Source organism: Ammospiza caudacuta, chromosome 6 (genome assembly GCF_027887145.1).
Source record: "Ammospiza caudacuta isolate bAmmCau1 chromosome 6, bAmmCau1.pri, whole genome shotgun sequence".
Classification (NCBI taxonomy): domain Eukaryota; kingdom Metazoa; phylum Chordata; class Aves; order Passeriformes; family Passerellidae; genus Ammospiza; species Ammospiza caudacuta.
This window is the reverse complement of record NC_080598.1, coordinates 31,583,897-31,596,254: the sequence shown is the minus strand read 5'-3', so window position 1 is coordinate 31,596,254 and position 12,358 is coordinate 31,583,897. Positions and strand designations below refer to the sequence as shown.

The 12,358-nt window shown below is 36.3% G+C and overlaps 1 protein-coding gene across 1 annotated transcript in view; it reads left to right on the top strand.

Moving 5' to 3' along the window:
• The window catches only part of PCNX1 (pecanex 1), an 88,928-nt gene that overhangs the window by 17,353 nt on the left and 59,217 nt on the right, over positions 1 to 12,358 (top strand). The window contains exons 5-6 of the mRNA XM_058806185.1: positions 198 to 287; positions 1,927 to 3,627. Coding sequence (XP_058662168.1) covers positions 198 to 287; positions 1,927 to 3,627 — 1,791 coding nt within the window. The remainder of the gene's footprint in view (positions 1 to 197; positions 288 to 1,926; positions 3,628 to 12,358) is intronic.

Here is a 12,358-nt window from a genome sequence, read left to right as displayed (position 1 = left end):
AGTTCTGTGGAAGATAATAGAAATAGAGTAGACAATACACATATCTAAAAGAAATCTTGTGTTATTCTAATTTTGTAACTACTGGTACATACCTAGATGAAGAAATACAAGCAACAGTCTTTCATGACAGTTGAGAATGTAGGTGTATGTGTTAATACTTCGAGCACTAGTACTCTTTTTTTTCTTAAAACTTGCAGGTGATACTGACACTGCCAAGACCTCTGATGATATCAGTTTGAGTCTTGGCCAGAGTTCTAGCCTATGTAAAGAAGGGAGTGAAGAACAAGGTAAAATTTCTTCTTCTCCATATTTAAACATGGTATTTTGTTACCAGAGACCCTTTGCTTAATATGCTAAATAAATTAATGCAGTTTACTGATACCCTTTCTTGGAGTCTGTTTTGAAGTTCCCTGTTTCCTTTCTTAATTACTTAAGCTTCCGAGAAGCATAATTTGAATGCTTATAACTTTATTTGACTGTGTTCCTTGTTCTGAAATCTTCCAGCAGGTAGTATATATTTACTGTCACCTTACTGCTGAAAGATAGCTAACTTAGATTTCTTTAGACAATATCTCTTAGACTACAGGTGGCCTGTGGTTAATGGACTTCATTGTAGATTAATTTGCTTTCCTTATGAGTACAGACAAATGAAATGGTGGCAAGCTTTTCTATAAAGTAAATAACCCTATACAGAGCTCTATGTTCTTAGACCTGTAGGCCGCTTCCAAGATGCAAGTTATCAGAGCTTGGTTAATTTAAATTTTTTTTTCCTAGTATGTAAAGAAGCTGTTAGCTTGTGTTCTGAAACAAAACAAAACAATTTTTTGTTTAGCTTCGTTGTCCGGAAAAGACCTGGTCAGACCAAAACAGAGCATAAAACCAAAGGGAAATCTTTGTTTGCTGATTTTGCTGGTGATTAGGAGGAAATTAACTCTGAGAATACCACCTTTCATTTTTGCCAGTCTAATCACTAGTGGGTGATTAGAACCATTAGATGGATGATTCAATCATTATTGTGTGACTCAGTGCAAAAAGTGTGTTTGGAATGGAGCATCACAGGTGGCCATGCTGTTCTAATTGGCAGCAGGGTTCTGCAACTTTCAGCTGAGTAATGTAACTGTGAAGTCTCTTAAGTTACATGCATTCAGATATATTCTACAGGAATTTAACAACTGTGGAAACTTAACTTGGCCTCCAGATCTGCTAGTGACAGTAGCAAAAGGGAAAGTAGCCTGACTTTTAGTACTGCCTGCAGATGGGTAGTTTTACAGGAGACTCCCTGTGATGGGTAACAGGAATGATTGTTTTAACCAAGAGCTACCCATAAATCTTAATGATTTGCTTTAACAGCAAAAGCACCTTTTTTTTGTAGACGTAGTAAAACTCAGCGACTTCATAGGGAGTTTCATTATAGTACAAAAAGACGTGTGACAGTGATTGCATCCTTGCTAACTGAACTTACTCGGTATCTAGTAGGAAAGGTGATTTTTGCTGGGTTTTTGGTGACTTCAGATTTAATAGGGTTTACTGGGTTTTCTTTAATAACTTTAGAGTTTGTTTAATGCATGTAGGAACCAAAAAGAAGGCTGGGTACTGTTTTATAATTAAGAAACATTGGAATATGTAAAAATATTAAATCTGAGACATATCCGCAATAGAGGAAGTTGGGAACATGTCAGAATTGCCATGTCTTATCAGTTGCTAGGGATAAGCTGGTATTGATGGTTTCTTTTTTTATTAAAAAAAGGCCTGTCAGATTTGCCCAAATGTTATAAAATATTTTTAAATAGCAATGTGACAAATTCATAGTACTTGCAGTTGGATTTTTCAGTTCATTTACTTTGTCTGATATAAACAGTTTCAAAGGAAGCTATACGACTTACATGAACATTCTAGATGACTGTTTTTAAATGTGTACTCAAACAGATTTGGCAACTGATCGGAAGCTTTTTCATCTGGTGTCGAACGACTCATTTGTCTCCATCCAACCTTCATTGTCCTCTGGACAGGATTTGCCAAGGGACAGCGGTGACAAAGTGTGCCTCTCGAACAACCAGCTTGTGGACCAGTCTAAAAACGGTGCATGTGACACAGAAGTAGCTTCGCTGGTAACTCTGCATTCTCACTCCTATAGGAAGGATCATAGACCTCGAGGTGTACCAAGGACTTCCAGCTCTGCTGTTGCTTTTCCAGATGCTTCACTAAATGACTTCCCCCTCTATCAGCAAAAACGAGGACTAGATCCTGTCAGTGAGTTAGAAGCTTCCAAACCCCCTTCTGGATCCCGAGAGTCTTTGGGTGAGAACTCTTGCATTTCAGGAGTTTTTCAATTAGATGACATTCTGAAAAGTAGCAGCCCTCAACCATTGACTAAGAGTGGGAAGAGCAAATCATTGAAAGCAGACAAAAGTATGGACAGTCTGAGAAGCCTGAGTACTAGAAGCAGTGGTTCAACAGAAAGCTACTGCAGCGGGACTGATCGTGACACCAACAGTACCATCAGTAGCTATAAAAGTGAACATACTAGCTCAACGCATATAGAAAGTGTATTATCAGAGCACGAGGAGGAGTCTCCTAGAGAAGAGGAAAAGGATGGTAAGAAAAAAGACTGTGGTGTCGACTCAGAGGATGACAGTAGTGCTACTACTGACAAAAGGACTAGTAGCCAAAGGACTGCTGTGGAAGTGAGTCCTCTGGGTGGTGTTCAAGAGGTAAAGGGTTCTAATGCATCTGATGAGATGCACAGCCAGAAAGGTCTTGGTGCCTCTGCTTCAGAAGAGGCCAATAAGAACCCACATGCCAATGAATTGACTACACAAGCTGACAGGCCGCATGGGAAGGCTGCTGAACAAAGAGATGAGCAGAGTGAGAAACTAGCTGTGTTAGTAGATTCAAGAACTCCTAAAGAAACTAGTGCAAAACAAAAAGAAGGAGATGTCCGACCAAAATCTTCTAGTTTGATACATCGAACAGCCTCTAGCCACAAGTCAAGCCGGAGAAGGACAGGAAAAAAGAGGGCTAGTAGTTTTGATTCAAGTCGGCACAGGGAATATGTTTCCTTCCGAGGTGTATCTGGTACTAAACCTCACAGTGCTGTGTTTTGTCACGATGAGGACTCCAGTGATCAAAGTGACTTGAGCAGGACATCAAGCATGCAGTCAGCTCACCAGTTCAGCAGTGATAGCTCTTCCAGCACCACCTCCCATTCATGCCAGTCTCCTGAGGGAAAATACAGTGCTTTAAAGACCAAATATGTTTCTAAAGACCGTGGGGGCGCAGACTCTGAAAATGCTCACAAAACCCACGTTAGCTCTGAAGGAATTAGCAAAAAAAGATCTACACGACGGACTTCTAGCACAAACAGTGCCAAGAATCGTGCCAGAGTGTTAAGCCTGGACAGTGGTACTGTAGCTTGTTTAAATGACCCAAATAGTTTAATGGCACCAGGTAACATAAAACAGTTAACCACTTCAAAATCTGATTTGGAAGCCAAAGAAGGAGAGGTGCTAGATGAGCTATCTCTGTTGGGAAGGGCTTCACACTTAGAGTCAGTCACTCGTTCTAGGAATAGCTTACCAAGCCAGGCTACATTTCCTGAAGGGGAAGAGCAAGAATCAGCAAGTGGAGGTAAGTAAATGACCTACCAGAAGTACCTTGTCATATTTTGTTAATGAATGACTTAAATTAAAACTACACTTAAGCATCTTCCCTGTTTCTTCACTCTTGCTCAGTAAAACTGAAAAAGCGTTTCCTTCGCAATATCTTGAAAGATCTACTGAAATGGGTGTTGAACCCAAACAGGTTTTACAAAATCTATAAGTAGAGATGTTAGGGGTTTGTTACCATCAGTCCTCATTATTTAGAGCTGTATCTTAAAGCTATTATTTGTGATCAAATCAAACCTGCTCCATTATATTGAGTAATACAAACGACTGGAGCCTCTCTGGCATGGCTTGAGGTGGTGTCAAGAAATAAAACCAATCCCAGACTCTTACCATGCTGTCTTTAATTGTGGATTCTTACAATGGGCTAGTTACTAAGTTGAATTCTCCTAGGGATTTAATTTTTGCTTAGCCTTGCCATTGCTGGCTAGACAGTCTTGTTTACTTTGGTTTTTTTTGTTTTTTTTGGTTTTTTTTTGTCTTGATTATGTGAACACAGTAACCTTCCAATGCTGGAGAGGAATGTAGTCTCCTCTTATTTTCCGTAACTATTGTTTTGTTTGGTGTAATGTGAACAATGAGCTACCCAGAATAGCTGTTATTGATACAGATTAGTAGTGGCATTTAAAACAAAATTTGGAACTCTTAATATCTTTTTTGTTTATTGCTTGTTATAATGTTTGTTTCTTTTCTTGGTTAACTATATTTGCTGCCTTAACTGGAAGACTTTTTGTGTCAAGGTAGATAAGTGTCTTTAAAATACATTTTCAGGACAGTATAATTAATTAACTCAGTTATCATGTTAATTAACTCAGTCTGACTTGTGGAATTTTCAAAGGCCAATACCTACCAGATAATCTGGATCTTTACATCTAGGTGGACAAACCCTTCATAAAATTCTATTTTGTATCAAGACAAGTATTTTTAACAAACTATGGCAAATTTGACTGTTACTATTATGTAGACTGCCTAAAAAAATATAGTGATTAATCTTAAAAAGGTTTCCAGCTCACAGTGAGATAGGATGTGTAACCAATAATGAGGTTTTCTTTTGGTTTTGTTTGGAGGTTTTGTGGAGTTGTTTTTGTGGTGTGCCTCCCAATATTAACAAAACAGCTATAAAAATAAGTGCAATTAATTTCTGGGGAGTAAAAGAAAGTATGCCACACTGAAGTTCAGCTGTGTATTGATTATTGATGAATTTTGACTGGTTTACAGTTAGTTCAGACCTATTTATATGCCTTCACTTTAATGATGTATGCAGATTTGGTTTTTGGGTTTTTTTAACTTTTTCTGTTATTCCTAGTAACAGATTTTTGCAGTAGCTTTAATAAAACAGTCAAGGTTACTCTTCTAGTACTAACCGTAGAAGCTAAACACATTCTTCCTAAGGCCTTGTTAAAGTGAGAGCTCTCCATGTCTACTGAGAGTAATGTGACTAATAAAAGGTCTCCCTTATGTATTTACCATTTACCATTTTGACTGTATGCTTTCCGTAGCACAAAATTTGATTTCACTCTGTTTTGTGTTGTTACTGCTTAAAGCTATTAAGATTCTCGCCTTATGTGCAAAGGAGGATTAACATAACTTAAGTTTTAGAACATGTCAGACTTTGTACTTTGTATGTGCTTACTAATTGTCAGTAGGCTGAAAGAATTAATGTAAGACAGATGCTGAATATCGTGAAATACTTGAATTGCTCTTTTGAAAAAGTTTGTCTTCCCCGCCATTTCATTGAGTGAAATTTCAAAGTAATCTTAAAGGTACAAATCTATAGCAGCTTAAGCTGGAAAGGCTTGCTGTCATTCTTGCTGGCCTGATCCATTTCCAGTTTTCAAATGACCATTATGTAAAATTTTGGTTTTTTATTTTTAATAAATGGCAAATATCCAAGCTGTACTTCTCAGTGGATTGCAGGCTGTCTTTAAGAAGCAATCTGGAATTGAGTTCTCTGCATCTGCTGACATGATATGGTTAATAATACTAGCTTTATGTTGTTTCTTCCTACCTTCCATCCTATTGTTCTTCCTAAGAGAAAAGGAAGTATTTGCTTTATGTTTGTAAGAAATGAATGTCATTCTGCCCTCCCCTTTTTCTTTTTGAAAGCAGAACAAATTTTTCTTTAGCACTGCTTAAACATTTACTCAGTCTTGTCTAGCAGCAAGGCAGTAATTACATTGCATTTATTTGTTCATGATCAATCTAATTCTTTCATAGTATCCTTCTTTACTGGTTTTTCTCTTGTGTGCGTTTGTTGGATAGTTTTCCCCACAATTTATGGCTTATATTACAAGTTCTGTAACATCTGTATCTTTAATTGTGGATTTCTTCTTTAGGCTTACCCATGACTAATATTAATGAGAGAAAATGTTTAGTGCTTTATAGCCAGTATTTCTTACTACTGAGATGTATTCATCTTTTGGGAGGTTTTTAAAGACATACCTGTGTAATATATATACATCTCATGTGTATATATGTACAGCATTTTTTTTGAGAAAATTAAGAAATTATTTTATTTACTTGTTACAAGTGAATTACAGAATCAACTTGGTTTGGATTTTCATAAGATCAGGGGATATTGATTTGATGTGATTTTTTGAAGTACTCTGGTCCAATCTCTTGCTGAAGGATTATTTTATAATTTTATATAAATATTCTTAAACGTCTGTGACTGCTTATGGTAACTTTCTGAAACAAATAATTAACCGATGCACACAGGATAACTGAAAGACTGATATTAGTACCACCTCCTTTTTTCCAGTCAGCATTCAGTTTCTGTTTTTCAAATATTATTTAAATCAATAATTATAACTTCATTTTATCCTTCAGTCTTTAGAGACTAGATATATATATTCTTGTTCATGTAACTGCTAAAATGTGTATCTTAATGGATATGGTCTTTACTAATCTACTAAGCAGGATGTTGTACAAACTTGTACATATTTCACTTCTGCAGATACAACTTAGTACTTTCATTTCTGTATTATTATGCCAGGAAGTGGTGAATGACTCACTTGCTGTGAGATAGTATGTGCATTTGAACAGAAATTGCAATTCATTAAAATGCAGAGAAACAGCATCTGGAAATTCTGAAATTATGTGTGTGTGGTGGATATATAATAAAGAAAAAGGAAGACGTCTTATGGTAGTTGTTATCCTCGTTCAGCTGTTCAGACTCCAGAAGTAGCTAGTGAATTGATGAGTCGTGGGTTAGTTGCAGTTGCTCCACTGTATGGTGATATTCTGGAAATACCCTCTTTGCACTGTCCTGTGCCTGGTTTCGGTCAGATGTGTGCTGTTTCTGGATTGCTGTTTGTAACCATTTAAAGAACCACCATAATGCTGTATGTAACACAGTGATGTTTTGTAAAACTTGAGCTGGCCTGAAAAGTCAAGTGTTCTCTCCAGTTCTATATTAATTGTAAAAGATGTGCTCTTTAAGTTGCTGCTCTGTTTTACAGCTTGCTACAATTTAAGGTTTATTTACTTTAAGTTCTTAGGATGCATACCCTTTTGTAAATAAAACTGCATGTAGTGTGATGCATTTTTCCTTCTGTACATTGCATAGCAATATTGAAGTAACAGCTCATACTGTTTTCTGTCTTTTGAGGTCTGCAGTACATCTCTACAGACAGGCAAAATAGGGCTTTTTGAATTTGGATTAGTCTTGTGTTTCATATGATGTATGGAAACCTGTTCACCTCTTCAGTCTGTATTTGTACATATATGCTTAGTGTGTCTGCCTGCAATTAAGAAGTGCAGTTCTCTGTTACTCAGCCAATGGTCATGGCAGCTGCTGGCAACATATGACTTTTCCCTTCTATACTGATGTTGCACATGGTCTGGTGTCATTGATTTGCCTGTTTTGCAGAGCTGTTCCATGCTTCTGATGGCTTTAGTTTTTGCTACATTTTCCTGCAGATAGAATGAATATAATTACAGAAGATGGGGCTTCTGATCTTGTTTTCTGTGCGTCTACCAGTTCATGCTCAAACTACTAAACCAAACAGTCCTGCATCAGAAACTGGAGTTTAGAAATCATAGAAACTGAAAAATGTGTAAAGTTCGTGTGATCAGGTTGTGTGTTGGCTGTCTCTATTCGTGTATTCAGCAGAACTGTGCTGTAACTGGACCCAGGTAAGCAGATCAGCATTAGAAAGGGCTCTCATCTTAGAAGCATTTTACTGTATTGTCACAGCTTTTGTGTGTGAGTTTTACAGAATTTCCTCTGATGTTGGATATCTTGTCATCTCAGTCGAGGTCAGATTGCTACCTTTAAGCACTAAAAGATGCCAGCAATGTTAGAAATTATATATGAGGCTACTATAGAATTTCTACAGTTCTGGAACTTACCAATGAAATAACACTTGAAATGCATCTTGCATCTATTAATTGTTAACCACTTCCTAGTAAAGCAGAATTTTAGTACATTTTGTGGAGACTCAATCCTGTGTTTTTTCCCATATGGATGATATGGGAAAAACATAGGCTTTCATTAGATGACTTTTGCTTGATTTGGGAAGAGTGGTTCCATTTCGTTGACCTGTGTTGTTCATGTATTTGCTAAGTATTCATTTCAAACAGGAGTTGAATAGGAATTTTTGGAATTAGATAAAATATAAAAAATCTATCAGTTGTGATGGAATTGCTCACATTGCTGGAAAATGTAGCTGTGAGACAAAACTCATTCATTTATTGAAGTTGGCCACTAATTAATGTTTGGGGTTTTAGTTAAGGCTATGGAATGCAAACATGACTTTCTGTGTATCATGTGCTAGCATCCTATGCCACATATGCTGGTAACACTGTGTTTTGAAGATGTACAGCATCTTTTCCTTTTGGTGAATAAATCTAAACACAAAGTCAGAACTAACTTTAATAAAGATTAATGTCAATTATGAACATTTGTCTGCTACATGAATATAATACTAGGGATTGATATCCAAACTCTGGGATATAGGGTCTGCATTGGGCAGGGGGTCAGATGGAGTTTAGCTTTAGTTTTTTGACCTGAAGTACATCAGCATTATATTCAAGAGGTCTATGTGAGCAGCCCAGTGTTTTTAAAAGTGGAATCATTCAAGTAGGAAGTTCAATGAAGTAGGATAAGTAAGACTCCTAGTTTTATCTTTGGCCTTAATATAAAAATTTTACTGGCAAGCTGGTCTGTAAAAATGTTTGGTTCAGAATTCAAACCAGATGGTTTTATTGTCCTGCTTTGTTCCTTCCTTGATAGGGTTTTGCTTTTCAGGTTGTTGTAGTGACTGTTTTGACATAATTGTAAAGATATCTTCAGGCTAGCTTTAGACTTACTTTTTTTCTTTTTTATAAATGAAACCACAAAATTGAAGTCCTGGGCTTTACTTTCTTTCCTGAATTGTGTGTTGTTTACTTCTGCACTATTTTCTAGCAAAAGTTTGTAACTTGGAGCTACCACACTGTTCTTCATTGTTTCTCCTTTGCTGCACACATCTCTGTTCTTCAGAAATAGTCATTAGTGATATTTTTCATTAAATATTCACAGTAAGTTATAATACTCTGAGCCAATATTGTGATTTTTTTATCAGAGAAGTGTAAGTAATCCCTGCAGCTGTAGGTTTTATTAAGATGCATAATAACATGGTGATTAACAACTCCGTACTGAAGATAGGGACTGAACAGACTGCTTCTTTGTACTTGGGTATCTTTCAAGTATGGTTTTAATATAGTGGTAGGGCATGTGAAGATAAACTATAAATGCCTCAGCCATGAGGAGAACAGTAGTGCTAACCCATAAATGCATGTGAAGTACATCTCAGGTTTCAAACACAAATGAGATATAGATGCACAATAGAGGAGAACAGCATTTCAGCTGTTGGGTTTGGCAAAATACATTCTGTCTTCGAAGAATTTTATTGCTTACTTGCATTTGCAAATTTCATTGCTTATGTGAGTACGTGAGCCATAAACTATTCATTCCAGCTCTTGCTGAGAACATGTAGGCTTAGTAATTAGTGATTGAAAATAGATCTGTTTCTCATTTGATAGTGTGAGAAAGGGCATGTCCAAACATCACTCAGGTTCTGTGCGTATCTCTAACCATGCTTAACCTGACTAATGTTCAAAACCATCTAGGCTTTAAGTGATGGGGGAGGGGTGTTGGGTTTTTTAGCTGTGGGGTTTTTTTCCTTTTTTTCCTCAGAAGAGTGAGGGAGACTTTGTGCTGTGGTAGTTTTTTTTTCTTGCTGGCTTTCTAGTTAGAATGATTGCAATTTTTGTCCTAAAAACTTTATGGTTTTCCACATGGATATTTCACCCTTGTATTTGTTTCATACTACATCTTTCCAGGAATCTTCTTATGAAATTTTTTTCTATATTTCAGAATTTTATCTAAGGCACTGGGTTTAGCATTTTTTGTAGCAAAATAAAATGGTCTTATTGATGCAATAAAATTATGTCAGTTCTGCTTTTTTATGTTGTGCTTCTTAGGCTTCTCTCTTCTGAATTTTGGTTAAAAGCAGCGTTAGGTAGGTCCAGGGAGATGTTGCAAATGTTTTGGCTTGTTCTTATGTAAATGTTCCTGTTTGTGCTTTGTTTCTTACAGCTAGGTGTCTTATACAGCAGTTGGACAGTTGTAGAATAAAACTGTGAGTCTTCAGGTTCTGTTTAAAACTTAGTAAAACTGCAGAAGTAAGCATAAAAAGGTTCAATATAAAGCATCTTTCCAAGTTTCTGATGACAAAATTTTATCCTCATGACATTTTAAGCCTGTAACTGTTTCCAGTCAGAAGTGTTAAACAAGTTAATGTTAATGCAACTGCATGCTAACAAATATTCATTAACAGATACAAGTGTCGTCATTTCTTCTTTGAAAAGAGTTGTATTATATTTGGAAATAGGTATGTGAGGGGTTAAGTTTGCTACAAGGTTGTCACTAGGTCTCCACTTCTTATTTGATTGATCTCTGGGGTGTAGGTTTATATTTTTAATTTGTGTACCTTGAACTTCAAACATGATTTTTGTGTTCTTGAGGGTAGATAGTGCTGGGGACTCATATTCAAATGACAGCATGCAGAGGAAATGCTCGAATTTCTTGATATTAAGTGCAGTGATTCAGCATAGAAGCACAGAATAAAAAACATAGAATAAGACAACATAGAACACCTTTTAACAAACATTCTGTAAGCTGAAAAACTTGTCGTCCTCTACTGATTAAACTGAAGTAGGCATGAACTTTAGAAGTATTACCTATGTTATCTCTTCCTGTTACATCTAGATTTTGTACATTACTAGATGTTGGATATTACATTGGACTCTAGGATAAGTTGTAAGCAGTATTAGAGAAGTGTATGTGACATCATAAATATTAAAGCTTATTTGTGTTGAAATGTGATAGAAGTCCTCTCATATCATGGTAGAGGGTAAGTTAGGAACTTTGTCTTCCTACTGGTGAACTCACAAGCAGTTGCCTTCCTCCTTCTCATTAAAGGCAAGTAGAAACACAAATAATACAAATTAACATAAAGAGCTTTCCATAATGGTATGTGTACATTTTAAATTGTATGTCTTCTGTGAAATTATATTAAAAACAAAAACTGACTGAAAAGTCTTGGGGAAAACTGAGCAAACCCGGGGGGCCAATACAGTAAACAAAACCAAACCACAGCCCCTCTGGTTTTCCTTTTCAGCCAAAAGCAAACTTTGAGCAATTTAGCTTTCTACGCTTTATACTAATCCTTTCTGCTCAGCTAGCCTTTTTTTTTTAACTTCTTTGGTCATGTTTTCTACATGCAGCTTCTTGCAGTGTTGTGTAATGTTAGCAGACTTGAGCTTGTTGGTCTGAACAGCCCTGCAGTCTTTTCAAAGGAACTTGTAAACTTGTGTAGTGACCCTGAATGGCACCACCTACATTCCGGAAGAATATGTATAAAAGATGTGCATTGAACAAAAGTTTCAAGATGATAAATCCAGAATCTCGTGGTAAAACAGGTAGAAAGCTACACCAAAATCTACTTTGACTTTTAAAACCTAAAATGAAATAATAAATGGTTAGAAAATGCTAAAGCTGTTTGCCTCTACAGCTTTGAATTGAATCCCCAACTATATATTATTTTCTTTTTAAATTTTCTTTTATTCTTATCTTCAAGCGTGTTTGTATAGCCGGTTTTCTCACTGGACACTGCCTCACTTAGTTCTTGAGACTTGCTTTAGTGTTAAATTTGAGCTATATAGGGAGGACCTATCGTGTCTTCATAATCTCTGTTTCAGTTATTGCAGAATGCTGACAGATATCTGTCAGTGTTAAGTATGCTACCTTAAAGAATTGCACTTGAATGCTGCTTTTGCTAAGTAGTTACAAGTAGTAATTAAGATACGATGCTGATGTTTACCATCTTAATGGCAATTCAGATATTTACATTTCCGTTAAGACTAGTCACTGTTCCCTTATTTTGTGGTACTTAACTGTGGTCTGATTACCAGAATTGCTTTTGCATCTGAACTCAGTGGAAACTGTGTTGTAAATAAGAATTTTTTATGTTGATGTGTATCCTAGAAAAAATGAGCTTTATAAATTGTAATACAAAATTAATGGGCAGTTTTGACCTGTGTGTCAGGATTCAGTCTGTCTTGTTTAGTGTGGTTTACTTGCTTTGTACTTCAAGTGTGAGAGCTGCAAATAAATGCTTAAAGAAATTAGGCAGTGTATTAAAATAAAG